The sequence below is a fragment of the Phacochoerus africanus genome, chromosome 2 (assembly GCF_016906955.1).
Source record: "Phacochoerus africanus isolate WHEZ1 chromosome 2, ROS_Pafr_v1, whole genome shotgun sequence".
NCBI classification, from domain to species: Eukaryota; Metazoa; Chordata; class Mammalia; order Artiodactyla; family Suidae; genus Phacochoerus; species Phacochoerus africanus.
The window spans coordinates 217,800,059-217,825,223 of record NC_062545.1 but is presented as its reverse complement, the minus strand read 5'-3'; the positions used below and the strand labels follow the sequence as shown (position 1 = coordinate 217,825,223).

The 25,165-nt window shown below is 43.2% G+C and overlaps 1 protein-coding gene across 1 annotated transcript in view; it reads right to left on the bottom strand.

Annotated features, from left to right (window-relative positions):
- GLDC (glycine decarboxylase) overlaps nt 1-25,165 on the bottom strand; it is a 108,377-nt gene that overhangs the window by 1,263 nt on the left and 81,949 nt on the right. The window contains exons 17-24 of the mRNA XM_047767662.1: nt 22,659-22,784; nt 21,024-21,173; nt 19,448-19,560; nt 17,616-17,757; nt 14,123-14,234; nt 5,870-5,965; nt 2,203-2,375; nt 112-192 (exon numbers count right to left, since the gene is read on the bottom strand). Coding sequence (XP_047623618.1) covers nt 112-192; nt 2,203-2,375; nt 5,870-5,965; nt 14,123-14,234; nt 17,616-17,757; nt 19,448-19,560; nt 21,024-21,173; nt 22,659-22,784 — 993 coding nt within the window. The remainder of the gene's footprint in view (nt 1-111; nt 193-2,202; nt 2,376-5,869; nt 5,966-14,122; nt 14,235-17,615; nt 17,758-19,447; nt 19,561-21,023; nt 21,174-22,658; nt 22,785-25,165) is intronic.

The window sequence follows — 25,165 nt, the reverse complement described above, 5'->3', positions numbered from 1 at the left end:
TCTGTGAAGGTGTCTGCCCTACATGTGGTTGCTATAGTGAGCAGGCGATGGTCCCTCCCACACAGGTGAACCTGGACCAGCTGGCACATTCACCTTCAGAGGAGAACTTACAAGTGGGAATGCTGCCACCTCTCTGGAGTACGGCCGATCCCAGTGGGAGGATGTGACACAGGTCAAGGAGTGTGGAGACATCTGAGAAGAGACATGGATGGGGGAGGGGTCAGAGCAGAACTCTGCCTTCTCCCCTACATCACATCGACTGGAGGGCTTCTGATGGAAGCCCACGAACAGAGGGCTGTTTTAGGGGGAAGAAAATTTTTGTGCAATACCCCAAAGATCAGAAAGTTAGAGTAACATAATCAGCTCATCTATCACTCAATATAAATCAACATTTTGTCCTATTTGCTCAATCTTTTAAAGTAAAAAGCATTACAGATAGCGTTAGAGCTGCCAGCATATCACCTCTCCAACTGTCTGTTTATTCTCCTCCCCAGTGATAACCAGGACCTTGAATTTGGTGTTGCCATTCTCACCATGTTTTTATACTATTACTGCATATATTAATAAACTGCATACAGCATAGTCTGGTATACTTTTAAGCCTTATGTCATCCTGTGACATCCTCCACTTGCTTTTATAGCTCAGTATTATGTTCTTTAGATGTCTACTGCCTCTTTAAAAAATAGCCTAAGTCCTGCAAGAATGAGCAGAATCCAGAGGATAAATAATAATGCGAGCAAATCATATTATATTCCTCTACCACCCTGTTAAACTCACACTGTGCACAGGACTGGCCTTCTGCCAGCCATTGGCCCCAGTGCTCCACCTTCAGCTAAGCAGCTTTGGAGTCTGTCTAAGTCTCCCCGAACATCTCAGACTTGCTGCCTGGCTTGGAGCCATAGCATAACAACCACAGTCTTCAAGATATTCTCAATTCATGATCCCCCAGCTTACTAAAGTCTGGACCTAATGCAGAACTTAGGGCTCTGACCAGATATAAAAGGAACATGTTTTGAAAGAAGCAAGGTAATGCCTAACAAATTCTCCTGCAACGTAGACCATAAACATTGTAAAACATTCAAGCCAAGTACCAATCTTGATTGTTCTAAGAGCTAACTACTCCAATACAAGAATTTGTCTTTATCTGGAGTTTGTAAGGTAAATAATCTCAGTAGAGTGCATCAAACAGAGACACCAAATGTTAAGTCTTCTCCAATTAAACAAAGTCCTCCAGCCTCTGCTCCCTCCTTCAGCAGCCAATTGGGTGCTTGTGGGATGAGTAGCTCCCACACCCACTAAACACATAAAAACATATAAGAAATTTGGCATTATACTTGAGTGACCGTTGCTATGTGGGTTTTTTTTTTCTTTTTTCTTTCTTTCTTTTTTTTTTTGTTAGTTTTGGCTGCACCTAAGGCATATGGAAGTACCCAGGCCAAGGATCAAATCTGAACCACAGCTGTGACCTGTGCCACAGTTGCAGCAACACCAGCTCCTTAATCAACTGTGCCATAGTGGAAACTCACAACACCGCTATGTTGATTCAAGAAGATTTAAACTTCCACATAATGAATGGATCATCATTTCAGAAGAATGGTCTTATTCTAGGCAACAGTATCATCTGATAGGAGCTCAGGTTGCCAACATGCTGTCCAGACACTGCTTTCTACTCTCTGGGACACCTTATTTTCCTTGCTACATCTACACCTGCATCATATGGGAGTTTGCAGGCCACGGTGTTGAATTGGAGCTGCAACTGCAGACCTACAGCCTTACCACAGCAACACCATATCCAAGCTGCATCTCCAACCTACCCTACAGCTTGTGGCAATGCCAGATCCTTAACTCACCAAATGAGGCCAGGGAGCAAACCCACATCATCACGGAGACTATGTCGTGTTTTTTTTGTTTGTTTGTCTTTTTGCCTTTTCTAGGGCTGCGCTCGCAGCACGTGGAGGTTCCCAGGCTAGGGGTCTAATCGGAGCTGTAGCTGCCAGCCTACACCAGAGCCACAGCAACGCGGGATCTGAGCCTCGTCTGTGACACTGGATCCTTAACCCACTGAGCAAGGCCAGGGACCAAACCCGCAACCTCATGGTTCCTAGTCAGATTCGTTAACCACTGTGCCACAACAAGAACTCCGACTATGTCATGTTCTTAATCCACATGGGAACTCCCTCTGGGACATTTTAGATAAAGTACCTTCAGTGGATTGACCCTGGGGTCAATGCGGCCCTCCTCAATGTCGCTGATTTCCTGCCGAATGCTGATCATGGCATCACAAAATCGATCCAGCTCTGCCTTGTCTTCTGATTCAGTGGGCTCGATCATAAGAGTGCCTGCCACTGGCCAGGACATGGTAGGGGCATGAAATCCTACAAAGGAGATGAGGGATCTTCTGTCATTAATTTTGACCTCCCCAATTTGGAAGAATAAACTATAACTTATCTCAAGGAAAACATCTGATAAATTTGCTATTAGATATATCTAGGGATTCATCTCAGCACTTTTTATAGAAGAAAAGCTTAGGAAATAACCTAATATCCAACAAGAGGGGATCAGCGAAGCCAATTTTTTTGGCCCCACCCAGGCATGTGGAAGTTCCCAGGCCAGGGATCAAACCCATGCCACAGCAGTGACCCAAACTGCAGCAGTGACAACTCTGGGTCCTTAACCCACTGAGCCACCAGGCAACTTCTCAGTTAAGCCAACTGTACTGAGTATCCATACAACAAGTACGCAACCGTTCAAAGTATTTGAATTTATATTTGTTAAACTGGGTAAATATTCAAAAATATTAAGTGAAAAAGGCAAGCTACATAATCAAATTGTCTTTTAAAATTTTTTTTTTGTTATTTTTGCTTTTTAGGGCTGCACCCAAGGCATATGGAGGTTCCTAGGCTAGGGGTCATATCAGAGCTACAGCTGCCAGCCTATGCCACAGCCACAGCAACATCAGATCCCTAACCCACTGAACAAGGCCAGAGATTGAACCCGCATCCTCGTGGATACTATTTGGATTTGTTTCCACTGCACCACAGTGAGACCTCCTCATTTTTATTTTTTAAATGACAGAGTATGTGTATGTTTATATACGTATGTGTATACTTCTTACATCTATGCATATTTTGAGGGAATAAAGAATAAATGCTGCTTTGAAGAATAAATACTAAAATTGTAACAGGGTTGTTACCAGAAAATTAGACTAGGATTTTTATTTCCCTTTGTGTTTTTGAATCTTTTTATATGTTCATGTATCTTACAAATACGAGAAATTAAAAAATAGCCTACCAAAAGTTAAATAACGAGGTAACAAGCATGCAGGATCCTGGAGTGAGTGGTATTGTCCCTGTTTTATAGATGAGGAAACTGAGACTTCCCCAGTATGTAGAAAGTCCTCTCTTTACACTAAATATAGGCTGAAGGTGTTTCCGTTTCCAAAAGTTTTCATGAGTTAAGATGAATCAACAAGGCAAATGGTCAAGAGAAAGATTTCCTGGACAAAAGCCAAAAACGACTTTTTCCCAATTCTTACACTTTTTCTTGTGACCTTCAAAAGATGAAGAACAGCTCCCAGGTTGATATTCCAGTCAACTAAGTTTGCCCTGGAGGGCAGTGGTTCCCAGATTCTAGGGTACATCATTACATGGGGGTGCTTTTTTTTTTTTTTTTGGACTTTTTGCTATTTCTTGGGCCGCTCCTGTGGCATATGGAGGTTCCCAGGCTAGGGGTCTAATCGGAGCTGTAGCCGCTGGCCTACACCACAGCTCACAGCAACGCCGGATCGTTAACCCACTGAGCAAGGCCAGGGACCGAACCCGCAACCTCATGGTTCCTAGTCGGATTTGTTAACCACTGCGCCACGAAGGGAACTCCGGGGGTGCTTTAGAGTCATGCCTGCATGCTTTAAAAGACTGTCTTGTCAACATTTTATTATAACATTTTCAAACCTGCCAATAAGTTGAAAGGATTGTCAGAGTCAACACCCATACACCTTCTACTTAGATTCTACACTGATGCTCTGTTTGCTTCACCACGCATCTAACCATCTCTTCATGTCACATATCTAACACATCCATTTTATTTTTGGTGCATTTCCAAGCATATTGCAGCTATCAGTACATTTCCCCTTTAAACACTTCAGCATGCATATCATTAGCTAGAATTCAGTATCTGAATTTGATATCTGTTCACATGTTTTTGTAATAAAGTTTACTTATAGTGAAATGCACACATCTTAAGTGTACCATTTAATGAGTTCTGACAAATGCATACAACTATGTCACCCAAATCAAAGAAGTTTATTTATTTTTTTTTTAGCAACAAGCTGATCTCATTACCCATTAAGTCCAACCTCAACGCCACATGTGAGCAAATTCAGTCCAGTATTTTCTGCTGTAGTGGTTCTCATATCTGGAGCATCTGAGTTGTCTTGGAAACACAGATTCCTGAAATTTTGATCCTGATTCAGGAAATCCAAGGAATCAGTCTTAACTCATATCAGAATGAGGTGATCTGATCATTAGTTAAATTTGGAAACCTCTGCTGTACAGCACACTCACCTGATAAGACCCATCTATGAAGTGTTCTAAATATAGATTAGTAGGCCTTACCCAGGAATTCTGATCAGTAGGTTTGATTAAGAACCAGAATCTGTGTTGTCATTTTCATTGTTTTTTTACTTAGCCATTCATGCATTAATTCACTTATTAAGACATATGTCCTGAGTGTCTTCCATGTGCCAATCACCTGGGCAGTTCTGGGCTTGAGGCAAGTGTAGCAATTACCCTCTCAAGTATCAGCATATCATGGCTGGAGATAGAACAGTACTCGGAAATACTGGGTGGTAACTTAAATTACCACCTCCCTCCATCCACTGCCTGCCTGCCTCCCTGCAAATGCTGCTGCAGTCAGATGTGGGTACATCCCAGAAATGAAGCCTTATCCTCAATCGGCCGTTACTCAGCCATTAGCTGGGAGGTCAAGTCAGGTCATAGGAGCAGCCAGAGGAGATTCAGAGAAGGTAAATGCTAATTTCATTATTGAAAACTGTCTCAGGTTTTCCCATTTATTATCAGTGTAACTCTGCATAATAAGATAATTCATTCAAGGGAGAAATGAGTCACACACTTGGGACTCCCGTTATGATACAGTAGTAAAACTATTAAATTATTGAAGCTTTCACATTACTTATTAAAAGAAGTCATTCAGATCATCTTAAAATTCAGATAGGACTCCACATTCATCAAAAGGCAAAGTTCTCCCCAACTTAGCCTTCCTGACGATTGCAGGGTCTTTGATATTATTAATAGTGCCACTAAGAAAATGTATTTTAATAAAGATACTGCAGAATGAACATCCACTAATAATACAAAAGGCAAAAGGCCTATGTCTTTCAAAATCCTTCAAAGAAAACTGCAACATGTCTATGAAAACAAAGTGTACCTATTGCTTCATCTCTAGAAACAGCTAGGCCATGACTGAGGTGGTTATAAAATTCAAGTGCTCATCTTTTTAACACTCCTGCAGGTTGCTTGCTCTAATTCCTTTATCATCACACCAATTCACCTCTTCATGAACCTCTCTGTTTACTGGGAGTAGGACAGGCGGAATTTGGGGTAGATTTTTAACTTTGTTAACTATGAAGACTTTACCTAGCTGCTGATAGGTTCAAGATGATAAAATATCATTCAAAAGCCAGTACCGGTGCACTCATAGTGAAAATGTTTATCCACAGCCCTGAACTCCCTGTTTAGCCTGTGGGTGAGTTTACTGAGATACTCACACACTCAGTCTGTGGTCCACAGCAAGCATGAAGGTCAAAAGCCCAAGTTCCCCTCCAAGAAGTCACTCTCATGAGATCACTCACCATAATCCTGGAGCCTCTTGGCCACATCCACAGCCTCAATATTTGCAGACTTTTTGAAGGGTCTTGTATCCAAAATAAACTCATGAGCCACATAACCTGTTGAGGAAAATTGTTTCAGCTCAAGATAAACATCAGTTTGTTGTTTTACCCAAGAAAGTGAGCAAAATCAGCATATCCTTGAGGACCAAGAAGCCGTGGGCACTTGATAAGTTTATAATTGACAACAAAGACTTTGTCTGTTCTTACTACATATAAAAGTTTTTAACATGTTGGGCCAACATGTCCAATCCTCAGTGCACAACACACCCAAGAGCTAGGAGGCCAGTGGGAGGTGGGACAAGTGCTGGAACACTTGCTGAGGTACCTGGAGATGAGACCATTTCTACTCAAAGGATCTAAAATCTACTTGCAACCGTTAAACATGTCATCACAGGCCTGATTCTTTTATACAAAATATTTCTAGAGCTAAAAGTCCTTGACATTCTTTTCAACAACTTTGTTCCCAACATCAAATAACGGCTTCTACGTCTGTGTAAATATATAGTAAACCTTTATCCATAAGTCACAGATTTTATGTGATTCTTCAAAGGGGCTTTTGAGGTTTTGGTTCCAGGCTTCAGACCAAGAATCAGAAATAATGATTGTCAAACAGCACAGCACAAGTGGCAGGGAACTAATGAGGTCACGGTCTTGTGGGGGCAGTTCACCTTGTTCTTGATTATAAACCAGTTTCCTCTTTAGGTTCAGGCCACCATCTCCCCTGCATGAGCTGTTGACCACCCATCCAGCATCAAGGATTAACCAGTGAGTAAGTTAGAATTTTCTTAAATTGACGACATTCCTGGGAGCTTCTCAAATTCCACGTCCCACAAAATTGGTTCATTTCCTTCGAGGAAAGAATCTACTCATGAAACAATAATATACTCTTCCTTACTGACCCACTATCCTGACTCTCAGCAAACAATAAATCTACTTGCAGATCCTTAGCACAGACATAACTCCTCATGCCTAAGAAGAAAAGCTATAGTCATTATCAGCCTATGAAGATACAGTCTGTGAACTTCTCTGCTTCTTGTGTCAGGTGTACATATGAAAGGATTGGCTTTATTTGAAAAGTATTGAGAGTCTGAGGTATTGAATATACTGTCACTGCATATTTAAAAAACACTTTCTAACTAGTATATGCAGTTTGTAAGGAGTGTGTTTCAAAAGTGGAAAGGTAGAGACAGAGAAAAAGAAGTGCCTAAAAGAACTGACCAGGGAGTTCCCTGGTGGTCTAATGGGTTAAGGATCTTGTATTGTCACTGCTGTGACACTGGTTCGATCCCTGGCCCAAGAACTTCCACATGGCTACAGGTGCAGCCAGTAAGAACTGACCAGTTGAAATGTACAGGAGGGAAACCACAAGATTATTTAAATCCTCATTCACTGTTGGTTTTAGGAATCCTAAACACCCTACTTTGTTACCTCATTTGGGGAGCCCAGCCTCAAGCTTTGACTTTTCTTTTCTGAACCCCTGAGAGCTACCCCAGCACTGTGACAATGATGCAAAGAAGGTGGCTAAGGGAGGAGCTCAGTGCTCTGAAGAACACTCAGCAGGCAGGAGGCTGGAGGAGAGGGATGCACGTTGGGGAAGAGTCTCTTGCTGGCGGGAGGAGAGCACAGTGTTCTGAGCAGAGGTTCAGTAATAGCCGAAAGGACTTGCCAAGCCAAGCTCAGCCTGGCGCTGCTAATACCAAGACTTCATCTGCAGAGGCATCCACCACAGCCAAGTGGTTGGGAAGAGCTCCATTTTCAAAATGAGGTTCAGATGTTATTTTCTAAATCCATATTCTAATACATTCACATGGAAACTCCAGTGAGATTTCAGTATCTCTCTCTTTCTGCTTGAGCCCAAAAAAGGGTGAAATTTAAACTTCGTTGCTGTTGAAGCCAGATCCCAAGATGTTCATCTTCATTTGCAGTTTTTAACAGAGAAAAGATATACAAATCTTCTATGGCTAGAAACTGTATAAACTGATAAGCGCAAGTTTTAATTTTCAGGGAGTAGGTGTTTCCTCTGGGCCTAACCATGACTAGAGCTGAGTCTGAAAAGACACCTAGTCAAAGGAGTAAGGAAAGAAGAGGAAGGTGGGGGCAGGGTAGAAAAGCAAAATAAAAGTGACTTGGCTCTAAGCTTGGAACATCCCCCCTGCCAACCCCTCATATGCTAATTATCTTACAAGGCTAAAGATGACATGGGAAACTGCTACAGAAAGATAAGCCTTCCCAAAAGCCTTCTTGAGAGCGGGGACTGGACCGTACCTTATTTATCCCACATCCTCAGGGTGACTGCCTAGAAATAAATGGAATTCACTAGCTAATTACTCTATAAAGTGGGCAATCAACACTAAGTCAAGCTTCCCATCTGAAACCCAGGGACCAGAGTTCCCATCGTGGCTCAGCAGAAACAAATCTGACCAGTATCCATGAGGATGCAGGTTCGATCCCTGGCCTCACTCAGCAGGTTGAGGATCCAGTGTTGCCGTGAGCTGTGGTGTAGATCACAGACACGGCTCAGATCTGGAATTGCTGTGGCTGTGGTGTAGGCCAGCAGCTCCAGCTCCAGTTGGAACCCTGGCCTGGGAACCTCCATATGCCACAGGTGCAGCCCTAAAACAAATTAAAAAAAAAAAAAAAAAGGAGTTCCTGTCATGGTGCAGCGGAAACGAATCTGACTAGGAACCATGAGGTTTCAGGTTCAGTCGCTGGCCTTGCTCAGTGGGTTAAGGATCCAGCATTGCTGTGAGCTGTGGTGTAGGTCGCAGATGTGGCTCGGATCCAGTGTTGCTGTGGCTGTGGTGTAGGCTGGCAGCTGTAGCTCCAATTAGACCCCTAGCCTAGGACTCCATATGCCTCGGGTGTGGCCCTCAAAAGCAAAAAAATAAAAAAATTAAAAAAGGAAAGAAACCCAGGGACTACTAACAGAATCAAGACCCTTGATTGTCTCCCCGGAAATGAAAAATGAAGTCAGGTAGGTAGGGGATTCTAGCCTCAGGAGGGCCCAGCCCCTGAGACCCACATCCATCCTAAAGGCCACCAGGAAACCTCTTCAGGGACAAGAATTTCCAGGCAGAGTTAGGTTTCTCTAAAGTAGAAAAGGGATAAAATTTAAGAAATTAAAACATAAAGAAGATGTTGGGATACAAACAAAATTGTTTTCGCCACTAACAGGAACTCCATTTAGATCAAACAATGAGCCTGGCCTCCCACAAGAGCAGACAGCTGTAAATTTTTTTCAGTTCCTCCTTAAAAACTGCCTTACCCAGGCAGTTCCCTTGTGGTGCAGTGGGTTAAGGATCCAGCATTTCCACTGCAGCTGTGGCACAGGTCCTTACCTGAGATAATTCCTTTGCTCATCCTAACAGAACAAATACCACGGCTGCTCCTCCATCTCAATTCTTGCCTATCGCTTCCTTGCAAAACCCTAAGCCTCAACAAATTTAGCTGGTATTTTTAAATCTCTCAAAGAAATGGTTCTTAAAGGGAAGCCTGGAGTTCATTAAAGTTATTGCCTCATAGTCATCCATAATTCCAAAGTCTTATTTAGAGCTGGTAAATATGATTAAGATGAATGACCGCCTTCTAATATTGCCATTAGATGTTTTGGAATACAATGTTTTTTATTAAGAACATTTCTATTTTGAGCCCTCAGGAGGTACAGTGATCATTCTTTTTTAGGCCCTAAATACTAAGCCTCAGATTATATAATGAATGTGTTTACCAGACCAAACATGAGACAATTTTTGGTTTCATAAACTTTGGGATTGGGTAATAAAGTCTGTAATCACCAATCTATTTCTGAATGGGATGAGAAATACAATTCATTACTTAATTCTGGGATAAAATGTCAAAACAAATGGAAATTTCATCTATCTTTCTGGGTTGCAAATCTCCTGGGACGGTCTCTGCCCACAGTAGTCACTTAATGCTAAGCACATGGCAGGCACCTGAGCAACTTGCATCTCACAACTCTAAACATACTAAAAACCACTGAACTGTGTGTTTTAAGTGGGTGATGTGTGTAGAATGTGAATTCTATGTCAATGAAGTTGGCATATAAACTTAATCCTAAGGAAGGTGTTAAGTAAAAAAATAATTTAACAATTAAGGAAAAAAAAAACCTAAATCTTATAAATTAAAGCGAAAAAGATTATTTTCACTCAACAAAACTGGCAACGACATTTTGGGTTTGGCTTGTGTTGTTTTACCAGCCTGGCACTTGGTGTTCACTGGGCTCCGGTGAGACGGTTACTCTTACATACTGTTAGTGTCACATCAATTGATATTAACTCTCTAGGGGGAAATGAGGCCATACTTTTCAAGACCTTAAAGGCATTCAAATCCTCTGAGATAATTTCTCTTCTACAACTCTAACCTACAGAAATAATCAGGGACTTATTTATTTATTTATTTGTCTTTTTGCCTTTTCTATGCTTCCCACGGCTTATGGAGGTTCCCAGGCTAGGGGTCTAATCGGAGCTGTAGGCACCGGCCTACGCCAGAGCCACAGCAACTCGGGATCCGAGCCATGTCTGCAACCTAACACAGGTCACGTCAATGTCGGATCCTTAACGCACTGAGCAAGGGCAGGGACCGAACCCGCAACCTCATGGTTCCTAGTCGGATTCGTTAACCACTGTGCCACGACAGGAACTCCAGGGATTTTTTGTTTTTAAATCTAAGTAAAAGATATTCATTGCAGCATTGTTACAAATGCAAAGGGGGGGGGGCGCTCCTAGAATTGATTAAATCATAAGTGTGACAGATCCTATATAGCTTTTTTTTTTTTTTTGCTTTTTAGCCCCGCACCCACGGCACATGGAAGTTCGCAGGCGAGGGGTCAAATCAGAGCTGCAGCTGCTGGCCTACACCACAACCACAGCAATGCAGGATCCAAGCCGCATCTGCAAACTACACCACAGCTCATGACAACATCAGATCTGTAACCATCTGAGTTAGGCCAGGGATCAAACCCACAACCTCATGGACACTAGTCAGGTTTGTTACCGCAGAGCCACAATGGGTCCAATATATAACCACTTTCAAAGGACATTTAATGACAGGGTAAATGATCACAATATAAAATGAGGTTAAATAACCAGGTATGGGGAGTTCCCTGGTGGCACAGTAGGTTAAGGATCTGGTGTTGTCACTGCTGTGGCCTTGGTTGCTGCTGTGGCATGGGTTCGATCCCTGGCCCAGGAAATGTCTACATGCCGAGGGTACAGCCAAAAAAGTGAAAAACAAAAACAAGGTATAAACTGGATATGGTCTCAACTATCTCATAGTAAGGTGGGAAAGAATACAGCAAAATGTTAACTGGTTATGTCTGCTTGATGGAACCATGGATCATTTACATTCCCTTCCTCAAACTTTTTATTGTCCAAATTTTCCATGATGAGCAAATGTACACGGTTTATATAATCAGACAAAACAAACGCTGGTGCTAATCCTGAAGGCCAATGCATAAGCAGGAACCATCTCACAGCGCAGGAGCTATATTTGAATTAATTAGTAGCTCTTGTAGCTTCACTTCAGAAGCATTTCATTGTGTTGCTTAGAAACATACTGCCCACAACTTTCTTTCCTACTCTCTGGGGAGCACTGCTAACCAGGGCTTCTGATTATTTAGCTCTTTTTTATTTTCAAACTCTAGAACCACCCTTTTGGATACATATTTAGAAAGCAAGATCAGCCTTTAAAGATCACAGGTGTAAATGCATAGTTTCCTGGGCCAGAGACCCCAAGAGCAAAAGAGGGGCCTCGTTACTGCAGCCCTGGGTCTGGGCGTGCTGGTTGCTGCTGCTGTCCCTCTGCTCCAAGCTCAAGACCCGTCAGTCCCTACTCTGGAATTCTGTGCCCACAGCCTGTGTGCTGCTGTCCACCTGACTCTTAGCACCACCCCTCCCATCACCTCCAAAGTGACTTTATTCCCCCTTCTATTATTGCCTCCATTGTAGCTTCACTCTCCCCTCTTTACAGCCTTTTCCTCGGCAGTTCAAAATCAACTTCCATTTTTTTTGGTTTTGTTGTTGTTGTTTTTAGGTCTGTACCCAGATTAGGGGGTCAAATCCAAGCTGCAGCTACCAGCCTAAACACAGCCACAGCAATGTCAGTTCTAGGCCACATCTACGAACTACACAGCAGCTCGCAGCAATGCTGGATCATTAACCCACTGAGCAAGTCCAGGAATCAAACCTGCATCCATATGGATACTAGTCAGGTTCTTAACCTGCTGAGCCACAAAGAGAACTCCACTGTTTTTTTTTTTAAAAAAAAGAAAGAAAAAAAAGAAAATTGTATCCTATTGAAACAGCTCCTGCCTTGCTTCACCACCAAACCCCTGAAACCATGAATGCTTCTCCCTTCTCCCAACTTTAGGACACTTCTCAGTGCATGTGCCTCCCTGTTGGGCCCGATCTGCTTTCCGAGGTGACCAGAGGCTTCCTAATTGTGAAAGGCAAATGTTCTTTTTTTTTTTTTTTTGTCTTTTTGCCTTTTCTAGGGCTGCTCCCTCGGCATAAGGAGGTTCCCAGCCTATGGGTCCAATCAGAGCTGTAGCCACCGGCCTACACCACAGCCACAGCAATGCAGGATCCAAGCCGCGTCTGTGACCTACACCACAGCTCACGGCAATGCCGGATCCTTAACCCACTGAGCAAGGCCTGGGATCGAACCTGCAACCTCATGGTTCCTAGTCAGATTCGTTAACCACTGAGCCACGACAGGAACTCTGGCAAATGTTCTTTTAAAGACTCCTGAGACCAGCCACCCGCTCTTCAGCCTGTTCTTCCATGTCGGGCAAGACCACCCACATTTGCTGTGTGTTGAACTGACACGATGCCAGGCACTGAGGCAGCCACAAGCCTCCCAAGTGCAGGAGCCCAAGGTCTGCAGGAGAGAGATGGATGATAAATGCAGTGGGAGAATCTTCCGTGCAGAGGGACCCAAGAGTAGTTCTTGCACCAGGAAAGGAAAAGGCAGCCCCAGAGGGGATGTGGGGCAGAGAGAGGCAGAAGTATGGGTGACGTGATGGTGGGCAGGGTATGGGGGGATTTAAAGCTCCCTCAGCACAGAGCCCCCTCACCAGGTGCCACCTTTCCTGTAGCCCTTCCATGTAGCCAGCTGCTTGAGGAGTTTCACTCTGGTTTCTCAATACTGGTTTTTTGGAGTCTCACCATTTCTAGCAGTCTGCTATCAGATTCTGCACCCAAAGCCACATCTCTGCAAGTCAGCCCCTTGCATCAGTTCCAGCAAAACCTTGTTCTTCAATTTATTACTCCCTCTATTACAAGCCACAGAGGTTGGAGTTCTGGTTGTGGCTCAGCAGTAACGAACCTGACTTGTACGCGTGCATGAGGACTCAGGTTCAATCCCTGGCCTCGCTCAGTGATTTAAGGATCCAGCATTGCCGTGGTTGTGGTACAGGCAGCTGCATCTCCAATTCGACTCCCAGCATAGGAACTTCCATATGTCACAGGTGTGGCCCTAAAAAAAGACAAACAAACAAAAAAGCCACAGAGGCTTACCTAAAATTTCTTCACCATCAACTAATCAGTACCTAAGTCCTTTGATTCTACTTCTAACAGCATGTTCATCCCCTGCCACTGTCTTAATGATTTTTAACATCCTCTTAATCCTGTCATTCCCCTTCTCAAGAGCCTTTCTGGCCCAGTGGTAGAGTCCAGAGCCTTCCGAGACTTTCGCCATGCTCCTGCTCCAGCCTTATCCTCATCTGCTCCCTCCCCTCCTATCCCATCCATCAACCCATCCAACATTCCTTTCTCTCTGGCTTGCTCCTGTACCTCTGTTTACTGGGGTTCTGCTACTGTTCCTTCCACACTCATCTCAAGCAGCTCCTCCCAGAAGGCTCTCCCAGCCATTGTGCCCTGAATGAATTACTCTAGGGCCACTCCCATGGCACTGGGGGAGGTAATGAGCTCAAGGAATTTATGTAACATCTCTCAGTGGCGTGGGCTCCTTATTGGCCTGGGCTGCAGAGATTAAGTGCATCACAAAGCCTTGCAAACAGCGATACCCCTAAACTGTTTACTAAATTAAAGTTCTTCCCATTAACTCCAGGATTTTCTCTGGTATATGCTGAGAAACAGAAGTTTCCAACCCACAGTTCTGAAAGCCACATCCATGAGGTCAAACTTGGTTTCACCAAGAAAAAAACCAAGGTGAATATAGACTAAAGTTCATACTTGCCTCTTGCACCCCGGAAAAGGACTCTGTAGTGTTTTTCTAATCTCTTGGCCATGTAGTTGGCATTTAATATAGCAATTTCTGTGGCTTGTTTAAGGCCTTTGCCTCCCATCATCTGCAACAGAGGGAAAAAGAGCCATCAACTGTGGAAGAGGTAAACCCAATGGACACTAAACAGAGTTAGCCTCAGATAAGCCCCACTCACAAAGGAAGTCAGCCCAGCATCACTCTCTGGATTGCTGATGAGTGAAATATCCAAAAAAGGATATCTGTCAGTTCACTCTAAGCATGAAATAATTTTGTTTTTTTCCTTTGAGGAGTAGCTTTATATTTGTTATTGTAGTAACAAAGTTTAGAATAGGGCAAAACTGACTGCTGACTATTGTGCTATCTACAAATAAAGAAGAATGTTTTTAGGAGCTCCCATCATGGCTCAGCGGAAATGAAAAAAATATGACTACTATCCATGAGCACGCAGGTTCAATCCCCAGCCTTGCTCAGTGTGTTAAGGATCTGGCATTTCCATGAGCTATGGCATAGGTCACAGACACTGCTCAGATCTGGTGTTATTTTGACTGTGGCATAGGTCACCAGCTACAGCAGCTCTGATTGGACCCCCAGCCTGGGAACCTCCATGTGCCATGAGTGTGGCCCAAAAAGATAAAAGTTTTTTTTAAAGAATATTTTACATGCAGGGACTTCCCATTGTGGCTCAGTGGTTAACGAATCCAACTAGGAACCATGAGGTTGTGGGTTCGATACCTGGCCTTGCTCAGTGGGGATAAGGATCCGGTGTTGCCGTGAGCTGTGGTGTAGGTTGTAGACGTAGCTCAGATCCCAAGTTGCTGTGGCTCTGGCGCAGGCTGGCGGCTACATCTGATTCGACCCCTAGCCTGGGAACCTCCATATGCTGCGGGAGCAGACAAAGAAATGGCAAAAAAAAGAAAAAAAAAAGAGTATTTTCCATGAATTTGGGGAGTTTTTGTTTGTTCACTGTGAATTTGAGATGCCTTGATAATTTCCATGAATCCCATGGGATCTTGGCCAGAATCCCCAGTGAATCCATTTTGCATGGTTTGCCTTTCAATTGTCCCCAGTCAAAGCCTTTATGTTTAACAACTTCCAGGTTAAATCTTATTCTTTTCTGGTGCTTCATAAGTTCCTATGATTATATAGGAGGATGTCGTCACCAGTAAAGAGGTTAAAACCAAAACTGCATCACGTTTTACTGCCTACTTTCTTTCCAAAAGACATCATATGATGGAGGCTTGATGTATATTAAATGTATAACTAATGTAAAGAAAATGAGAAATCATTAAGTAAAACAGCAGGGATACTGAAGTCCAAAGTAAAGAGAGGACATGTTTTCCCAGGCTGGTCATAGAAAGGTTCATATCTGGCATTGCTACAGCTGTGGTATAGGTCTCAGCTCCAACTTGGATTCAATCCCTGGCCCAGGAACTTCCATATGCTGTGGGAACAGCTGAAAAAGAAGAAAAAGGGGGGGGAGTCTTAGAGTAAGAGTTATAACTTGAGTGGAGACTTGAAAATGGATAGAATGTGGATAGACAACGAGAAAGGGAAAGGCACTCTAAGTGAGAAGACTGGCAAAAACTGTGCAATAAAAGGCACATGGCTACAGCCTGGGGGTGGCTGTAGAGCCGGTTGGGCTATGACTACCTCTTGCAAGCCTCAAACCCATACTGGGAAGGACTCAGACTGGGTTCAGCCAGCCACTGCCTCTCAACCTGTGCATCAGAGTCACCAAGCAGCTAGACAGCCCAAGCCATGCCCTGTATATCCTGAACTGGATTCTCTCTGGGATGGAGCCTAGGCAAGTTCATTTTGGAAGAATCTAAGGATTTTGTGCAATCTAGAGGGATCCAGTGGTAGAGGCAAAGGGAATCCAGGAAAGGATGGAGGGCCCTAGCAGGAACCTAGCAGTCCTGTAGGGAGTGTCAAACATGGACTGCAGCAGGGAGAGAAGATAATTCTAGAGTCCAGGTGATAAGTAACAACAGCCTGAAATAAAGAAAGAGCCCGAGGTCAGAGGGATGGCTTAAACCCTGCTTTAATTATTTCATTTTTTTCCTTTTCTTTCTTTTTTTTTTTTTCTTTTTCTTTGTACAGCTGCATCTGTGGCATATGGAAGTTCCCAGGCTAGGGGTTGAATTGGAGCTGCAGCTGCCGACCCACATCAAAGCCTCAGCAACACCAGATCTGAGATGCATCTGCAACCTATGTCAAGGCCAGATCCTTAGTCCACTGAGTGGGGCCAGGGATCGAACCTGCGTCCTCATGGATACTAGTTGGGTTCATTTCCACTGAGCCACAACGGGGAATCCTATTTATTTCATTTTTAAACCACAGCTCTGTCTGGTGTTCCTGGCATATGGCCAAACCAACCTTGGGGTATTTATTTTCTTTATGTGGGAAACCATCTCCAAGCCAAATAACATTCCCTAACAAATAACACAGGTTTACAGGAATCAGAGACCAAAAGCAAGCTGGGAATTAGATTCTGTCTGCAAAGAAGCAGACCTTTATTATGATTGCTTTTGTTGTTACTACTTGCAAAACAACTCAAATATCATTTGAAAAAGCAGGTTTTAGTCTCTGGGGTATAGAATTGTTGTTCCAGCTTCCCAGAAAGTTTTCATTAAGAATCAGAAATGCCACACTGTTCAAGAATAACACCTAGTCCAGAGAGTCATCCAGCATGATTTGCGAGGCTGAGTTTGTGGTTTGTTTCACCAGAAGCCTTCCTCTAAGGAGGGGAGCCAGTTAGGGAAGGCTGCTCTAATTAGTGGTGAACAAGCGCTCCCACCCAAGGCATGGTCTCGTCAGCCTAGGGGCTGGGCAGGTCAGTTTGAACAAGGGCTGTATAAAATAAACTCTGGCCCTAGTGTTTTTTGGAAAAACACAAAGGAAGGAAGCCTGCTTTCTGACAAAGTCTAATTACCCCCGAGAGTACAGTTCCATAAGCCCTAAAGGGCAAGGAGCTTTGGGAAACCACCATATAAGTAAATTTCTGCTATTTTCTTCTTATCCTCAAAGCTCCCAAGAAATATAAAGCGAAATGATGTATTCCTAAAATTTATCCCAGGATCTCAACCATGTGTAATAATTAGTATGTGCACTATTTTTCTCTTGCAAGGGGCTGTACAAACCCTACAGGAAACCAAATGACGTGGCCAGAACATCCATATGACTCATGGTACTAAACTGTCTGGAAAAATATATCTGGCGTGTCAGTTTCTCTGATGTTAAACCCAGTATGAGAACCCAAAGGAAACCAGCTTGATGAAGAAGAGATAAAATTAATTTCAGCTGATTTCTTTAGGAAGGTTTCTTCCACTCAGCCCTCAGCAATTTCCACTGAACCACATATTGGATCATGGATTTCTTCATTTTAACTCAAGAAGAAAGTCTGCTGTCTCAGTTCCCCACCCACACATCACACCCCCACTGTCTAACACACATTCATAGGCCTCACCTTAATATAAGCCCAGGAAATGGGCAAGATGGAGCTGGAGCCCCATGGGGCCGCGCTGACAGTACCCAAAGGCTGGGCATCTTCGCTTGGCTTTACTGAAATGATGGGATGATTCGGCAGGAAAGGGACAAGATGCTTCTTCCTATATTGATTTTTAATACAAATATAGAAGATGTAAAAAGATTCAATCCAACCAAATGGGCAGCTGCTGGGCCTTCTCAGGAAGCTCTACCTAGCAGAGGAACTCTGAAAGTGGAAGGGACCCAACACCCGCTAAGAGGCAGACTCCAGGAGGTGTCCCTTCTCTGCTGGAGGCATGGCTCACCAGCCCAGCAGCTCACCCAAGAACCAAGGCAGAGAATTTGGGCAGAGGCAAGTGGCCAGGCAATAGCATGCAGCTCACAAGGACATGAGGACCCCCCAGCCCCACACCCTCTCCCTCCCAGCCTCATGCCCCACACTCTTCCCCAAGGCTTCTAAGGGACATAGAAGGATGCTCTGAGAAGATGCCCCATGGAGTGATATATCAGAGGCCAGCATGTGAACATCATTCACCCCACCTCCCCCAAAGCTGGAACAGTGGGACTCAACCACTTACTCTAAATAGTAATCAAAATAGGAAAGAAGAAAAAACCAATGCCAGGCTCTCAGCATCCATCGAGACGGGTCGCATCAGCACATTTTTCGAAAAATGAAAATGCTCGGCAAATAGCTGCTCAGCATCATTTTTATAAGATGATTTATTTCACAGTGTAAGAAGTTAACTTCTATGAGACATTGCTTTAGTCTTATTCTGACTTCGTCCAATTATTTCTAGTAACAATGTTTGTTTCCTTGTTACTTGCATCATATGTAGTAAGAATTCAGGGTGCAAAGTATTCAACACCTTACACTCAATTCAGTTTTTTTTTTTGCTTTTTTTTTTGGAGAGGGGAATAAATTTAAGTTCTACTCTCTTAGTAAATTTCAATTATATAATATTGCTATCAACTATAGACACCACATTATATGTTAGAGTCTCAGACCTTATTCATCTTACAGCTAAAAGTTTGCACATTTTTTACCAGCCTCTCTTTAGTTGTCCCCTTCGCTTGACTTCCAATCCCTGGCAACTACTTTTCTACTATGAGTTCTTTTGGTTGCTATTGTTAGATAAGTCACTTTTGCGGGGGGGGGGGGGTGTCTTTTGTCTTTTTAGGGCCGCACCCTCAGCATATGGAGTTTCCCAGGCTAGGTAGGGGTTGAATAAGAACTGTAGCCGCTGGCCTCCGCCACAACCACAGCAACTCGGGATCCGAGCTGCGTCTGAGAGCTACACCACAGCTCACAGCAATGCCGGATCATTAACCCACTGAGTGAGGCCAGGGATCAAACTGGTATCCTCATGGATACTAGTTGGGTTCATTAACCACTGAGCTATGACAAGAACTCCAGATGAAGTCACTTTAAATGTAACCATCAGCTGATTTTAAAAAGAAATTTTAAAAAGCTGCCTGGAAGTTTATATTAAAGTCTGAGAACTACTTCAAGGTGCTAATATTCCAGTTCTGACTCCATAATGCTCCAGTAAAGTTCCCTATTCATTACTCTGTTAATAAACCTGCTCCGTCTGTGCATGATTGGGAGCTTAGTGTGGCCACACACTGGGTTAATAAAATCTAATTATGCTTCTCCTTGGATGTAGTCTCCTTTTCACTGCTTCTCACGCAGATCTACAGGCACAGTACATGTGAGAGTATCTTTGACACTTAAATGAGAAGGACAGAGAGTTTGGGGCCAATCTTTCATTCTCAGTCTCCAAAGCATCCTGAAACCAGCAACCCAGAACTCACACTCCGATGGGCCCCATGCCAGGGCCGCCTCCTCCGTGGGGAATGCAGAAGGTCTTGTGAAGATTTAGATGTGAGACATCAGACCCAAAGTCTCCAGGACGACAGATTCCCACCTACCACAAAGGGAAAGAGCCAAAAGCAAAAGTCAAGAGCTTGAAGGGGTGCTCTGGAGAAGCGGCCATGCTTTTCTCCTCAGAGGAGAGGCAGGTGGAGTTGTTCACAAAAATGTCCTTAATACTGCAGTCAAAACCTGGCATCCCATAGGCAGCGTGGCTTGTGGTTTCTAAGGAAACAACAACTGACCATTTAGCCTAATTTAGATTTTAAAATACAGATTTGAATATACAGTCAATTCCTAATTACAGAAAAAGATATTGTCTCCCTTTTACTGAAGCAGCACTTGCACTCCAGCATTTCCTGGACTGCAGCTTTGGGTTTCTTTACTAAAGGGCCCCTGAGAGCTCATGGGTATTAAGGGCTGGAGGGCTGTTTGAAATGATACTGAGCTGAGGGAGAGGAAGGGAGGCTAACAGTTTTCCTCAAACCATCCTGGTACCAGCCACAACATTCAATGGGCCTTCCCGACACTTGGGCATTAAGGCTAATTGTGAATGTGACCAAAGATAAAGGAGGCATTTATGCTATAGACAATTTAAGCAATAGACAATCCCTGGACTACTCAAAAGAAATTAGACAGAAGCAAAGAAAAGCAGAAAGAGTCTGAAATGGTCTAAAAAGAGGGAAGAAGTTGAGAAGACTTAAAAAGATGATGAATCCAAAGTCTCCCTAAAGCATTTCCTTTTGAGGTACACATCACACAGACCACCCCACACACACCCTTGCCATGGAGTCAGGATCAGCCCTTCAGGGACAGAGCCTTTCGGCTATTGTACACTGATGAGGCTGAAGGCAGGTCAATGGCTTATTCAAGCCCATGGGAGCACAAGCGGCCGGAACTTGGGTCTAAATTTCCTCAGGAAGGGAGTCAGGTGAACTTCTTACCTTTCGTGCCCCCAGAGGGCTCACATCCCATGACAAGCTAAGGACATTCAGCCCACTCCTTGCTTCCTTTCAAACTTTTCGCCTCCTCCTCAGCATTCCCAATGATCTCCTTAGGATCTGCAACCTCAGTGAAATTGTGGTACATACCTTGTTTGTTCTGGCAATATAGAAAGTCAGCCTCTGTTCTGAATTCAGTGTCGTGCTTTAAAATAATTGTCAAGGAGTTCCCATCGTGGCTCAGTGGTTAATGAATCCGATTATGAACCATGAGGTTTCAGGTTCAATCCCTGGCCTTGCTCAATGGGTTAAGGATCCGGTGTTGCCTTGAGCTGTGGTGTAGGTTGCAGATGCAGCTCAGATTCTGCATTGCTGTGGTTCTGCCGTAGGCTGGCAGTTATAGCTCCAATTAGACCCCTAGCCTGGGAACCTCCATATGCCGTGGGAGCAGCCCTAGAAAAAGGCAAAAAGACAAAAATAAATAAATAAATAAATAAAATAATTGTCATAAAGTCAAGGAAAAAAGAGGTTTTTTTGACTTAATCATTTTCTCGGGAAACCCTCTCACACTGCCCACCTGAGCGTTCATATTTGCCCCATCCAGGTAGACCTGTCCTCCGTGTTGGTGGATCAGGTCACACACATCTCCAATGTTCTCTTCAAATACTCCATTGGTGGATGGGTACGTAATCATGATTGCTGCCAGATTCTCCTTGTGTTTATCCACCTGTGAGATAGAAAACAGCAGAGGGACCAAGGAGAGGAAATGTTTCTTGGCCAAACGCTTGCCTTTTATTTTTTAAAGGATTAAGAAAGGTGAAGTCTTGGTCTTTTATTTCTGGAACTGTCTCAGTGTATGACGACAATAATTAAAGAACCACAGTCATTACTCCCTTTATAAATCATTCCAAATAAATAACAAGATCCTTTCAGCCTAGGTCTCCATGGCAGGGAAAAAAACTGTTCAGAAGATGGTTGGATATTTTGGACTTAACTCTGTAAAGTAGTTTTCCTTTGGTTCAAATCATCTCAATAATTATTTCAGATCTCCTTGGTTTCAGACAAGTCTATTCCCTCAATTAATTTCTCTCTGCTCATTTTGCTATATCCATATCCCCTTTCCCTCCCATTCTACTGAATTTAGAATTCCCACTAGGAGTGTTCTGCTCTGGTAAAAACAAACAAACAAAAACAACAACAATAAAACACATCATTTTTCCTTTTGAAAGCAAGCATATATAATAAAAAGGCATGTTCCTGGATTTTTTTGTTTTTGACCAGAAGGTTGGAGAGGAGGCTTATGTGGAAATGGAAAAAAAAAAATTTTAAGGTCATATCCTATATTGGAGAGACTTTAAAATTACAACTACTGGCCTAGAATTTTTACTGTAAAAACTTTGTGGGGTGATAGAAGGATGGGGTGGATGAGAGAGAGAAGCAGTGTTATGTATTTTCTTCTTTCCTTTGAAGGCAGTTACATGGAGTTCTCAGTCTCCATGCCTAATAACTCCAAAAAAATCACATTGCTATTCAACTGATTTCTTTCCCTCTTAAGATGCAGCCTCTGGTCCACCACTGGAAAGCAGATATGGTTGCTAGGCAACCTCTTCCTGGAGGTTGGGAGGTTGGGAGTGGGGGTTGGTGTTTCAAGAAAGAGGATGGAATGTTGCCTGAAATTCAGCAGGTAATAGCTGGGACCATCAAAAACATCTGCAAAATCTAAATTTATGTTTTAATTCCCAGCACAAAGATTGAGAATAACTGTGGCTGCCAGTTTGATTGTTAATGGAGGAAGGAGGGGAGGGTTGGGCAGAAGGAGGCAGACAGGTCCTGCAAGCAGTACCCTTACCTCCACTATGAATAATTCATACAGTTTCTTACACACACACACACACACACACACACACACACACACATTAGAAAATAGGATTTCAGTTTAAAGGACCTTCTCCTTGTTAGATAAGGAAGAGGTAAAGTAGACTATGGTCTGCTTTATTCTGGACCAAAAATGTGACTCTTGCCTTTATTTTACCTACAGAGATGGCTAGATTTTCTGATTTTATGCACTTTCCCTAGACCCATTCAGAGGAGGAACTGCAGTCTTTTAATTAGAATGCAAAAGAAGATAACACCAATATAAACCATTCAGTCCCTAATCCCCACCACTTCTTTCAACCCAGACCTCCCCATCTGTTAAGTGGAAGATGAATACCATAGCCTTGAGGTGAGCCACATCGATATTTCCATATTTATCCACCTCTATAGGCTGGATCTTCATGCCTGCCATGTGGGCACTTGCAGGATTGGTCCCATGTGCAGATTTTGGAATGAGACAAACCTTAGGAATGAAATGAATGGAAGGAAGGAAAAAAAAAATCACCAAGCTATTCATAATGACAGAAAAATCCTACAAGATGCTTGGAGCACAAATTCAATAGGTGCCACATGCTCTAAACTGACCAGTAATGCCTGAAAATCTGCTACAACTTAATTATTATTGCAAAACAATGTCCAACAGGGGAGTTTATACTTAATTCCCAAATATTGTTCCCAAAATTAATTCTCTTCTCCTTTATCCCAGCAACACCAAAAACAGGCCTGGGCTTATTCTAACCTTGTCTCAGCTATAGAAAGTACCTTATAAGAATATGCGATTGGAAGTTACACATCACAGCTCCAGTGCTCTACTTGGTTCTGCTAAGACCCAGAAGAGATAACAGTAGACATATTCCAAGACCTCCCAGTGCTAACACATCAATGATGTCATCATTTATTAGATGCTACTCTGTGCAACAAATTGTTAGTTGCCATGAGAATCAAAACTAAGCACAAATGGGAGTTTCCATTGAGGCTCACCAGGTTAAGAACCCAACAAATACACATGAGGATGCGGGTTCAATCTCTGGCCTAGTTCAGTGGGCTAAAGATCTGGCATTGCTGCAAGCCAAGGCACATTTCACAGACGTGGCTCAGATCCCACATGGCTGTGGCTGTGGCATAGACTGGCAGTTGCACCTCTGATTTGACCCCTAGCCTAGGAATTTCCATATACTGCAGGTGCGGCCCAAAAAAAAGAACAAAAAAACTAAGCAAGAATGCCCATCAGCCCCTACCCTGTGCTCACACAACATAGTCCATATAAATGAATGTCTAGAGCCCACAGGTACCAAAGGAACTCAGCCTAAGGGAGTGTCACTTCAAGTTGAAGAGTTCAAGAGAAAGTATCTCAAGAGCTAGAACCTAAGCCAGAACTTAAAGATATGCTGAAATCTTGTTGAATGTGGATGGTGGGCACAATGTTAGAATTCCCAGGGAGTTCTCATTGTGGCACAGTTGAAATGAAACCCACTAATATCCATGAGGCTGCAGGATCAATCCCTGGCTTCGCTCAGTGGATCAGGGATCCAGTGTTGCCATGAGCTGTGGTCTAGGTCACAGATGCAGCTCAGATCCTGTGTTGCTGTGGCTGTGGCGGAGGTTGGCAACTGCAGCTCCAATTCTACCCCTAGCCTGGGAACTTCCATATGCCACCAGTGCAACCCTAAAAAGCAAACAAACAAACAAAAAATCCCAGATTTAAATCATTTCTATTTCCTGCCCCCAAATCACATAAACAGAGAGGAACACACATGCTCTGCGTGATGGGATAATACCCCCTATAGGAAAGTGCATCATGGAGTTTCCCCCAACAGAAAGCACTGAGGAAAAGCAGTGTTGACCCTGAAAACAATCTTTTTTTTTTTTTTTTTAATCCCAGTACCAACATTGCTCTGCTTGAAGAGAAATGGATGGGCATCATAGAAATGGGCTCATGAAGGGGAAATTTAGCTCATAGCTGTTTCCTCAAAAACAGCAAAGTCATCTACTTAAGAAAAATGCATATATGTACTCATAGAGAACTATAAGCAGAGGCAAACATGAATTCTCAGGACCAAAGCTAGCATTATTTGTCCTTTCCCATGAAATATTTTTATTCTACCAAAGGATCTTTAGATAAAAGGATTCCTTTTGGGCAGAACCTTGATCAAGGAAGGGAAAGGAAAATATTTTTAAAAAAGAACATACAATATTTGTTAAAGGCTAGATGAAGAATTCATACCAGAGAAGTTCTGATGAAACAAAAACATCCAAGCTAAAAGTGTCACTCATCTTGACATCCCCTGAATACCAGGCCCCCAGATATATCCACATTCTAATCCCTGGAATCTATAATTGTGACCCTATATGGCAAAAGGGACTTTGCTGGTATGATTAAATTAAGGCTCTTGAGGTGAGAAATGGAGGGCCTTGAGGGATCTTGAAATCTGGATTATAGGTTTCAAGTATAGGCCCTAAATGTTTTCACAAATGTTCTCATCAGAGGGAGGCAGAGAGAGACTTGACTACAGAGAAAGTAGAAGATGTGATGACTGAACAAGAGGCTGGAGTCATGGCAGGAAGGGGCCATGAGCCAGGAATGCAGGGAGCCTCCAGAAACCAGGAAAGGCAAAGAAACAGATTCTCTCCTGGACTATCCAGAAGGAACCAGCCCTGCCAACACCTTGACTTTAGCCAAGTGAAACCAATTTCAGACTTCTGGCCTCCATAACTATAAGAAAATAAATCTGTGTTGCTCTAAGCCACTAAATTTGTACTAATTTGCTACAGTAGCCATGAGAAACTAATACACATCCTGATATATGGATTAGCAGGAGGAAAAAGTCTTAGCGGTTTTGTCAA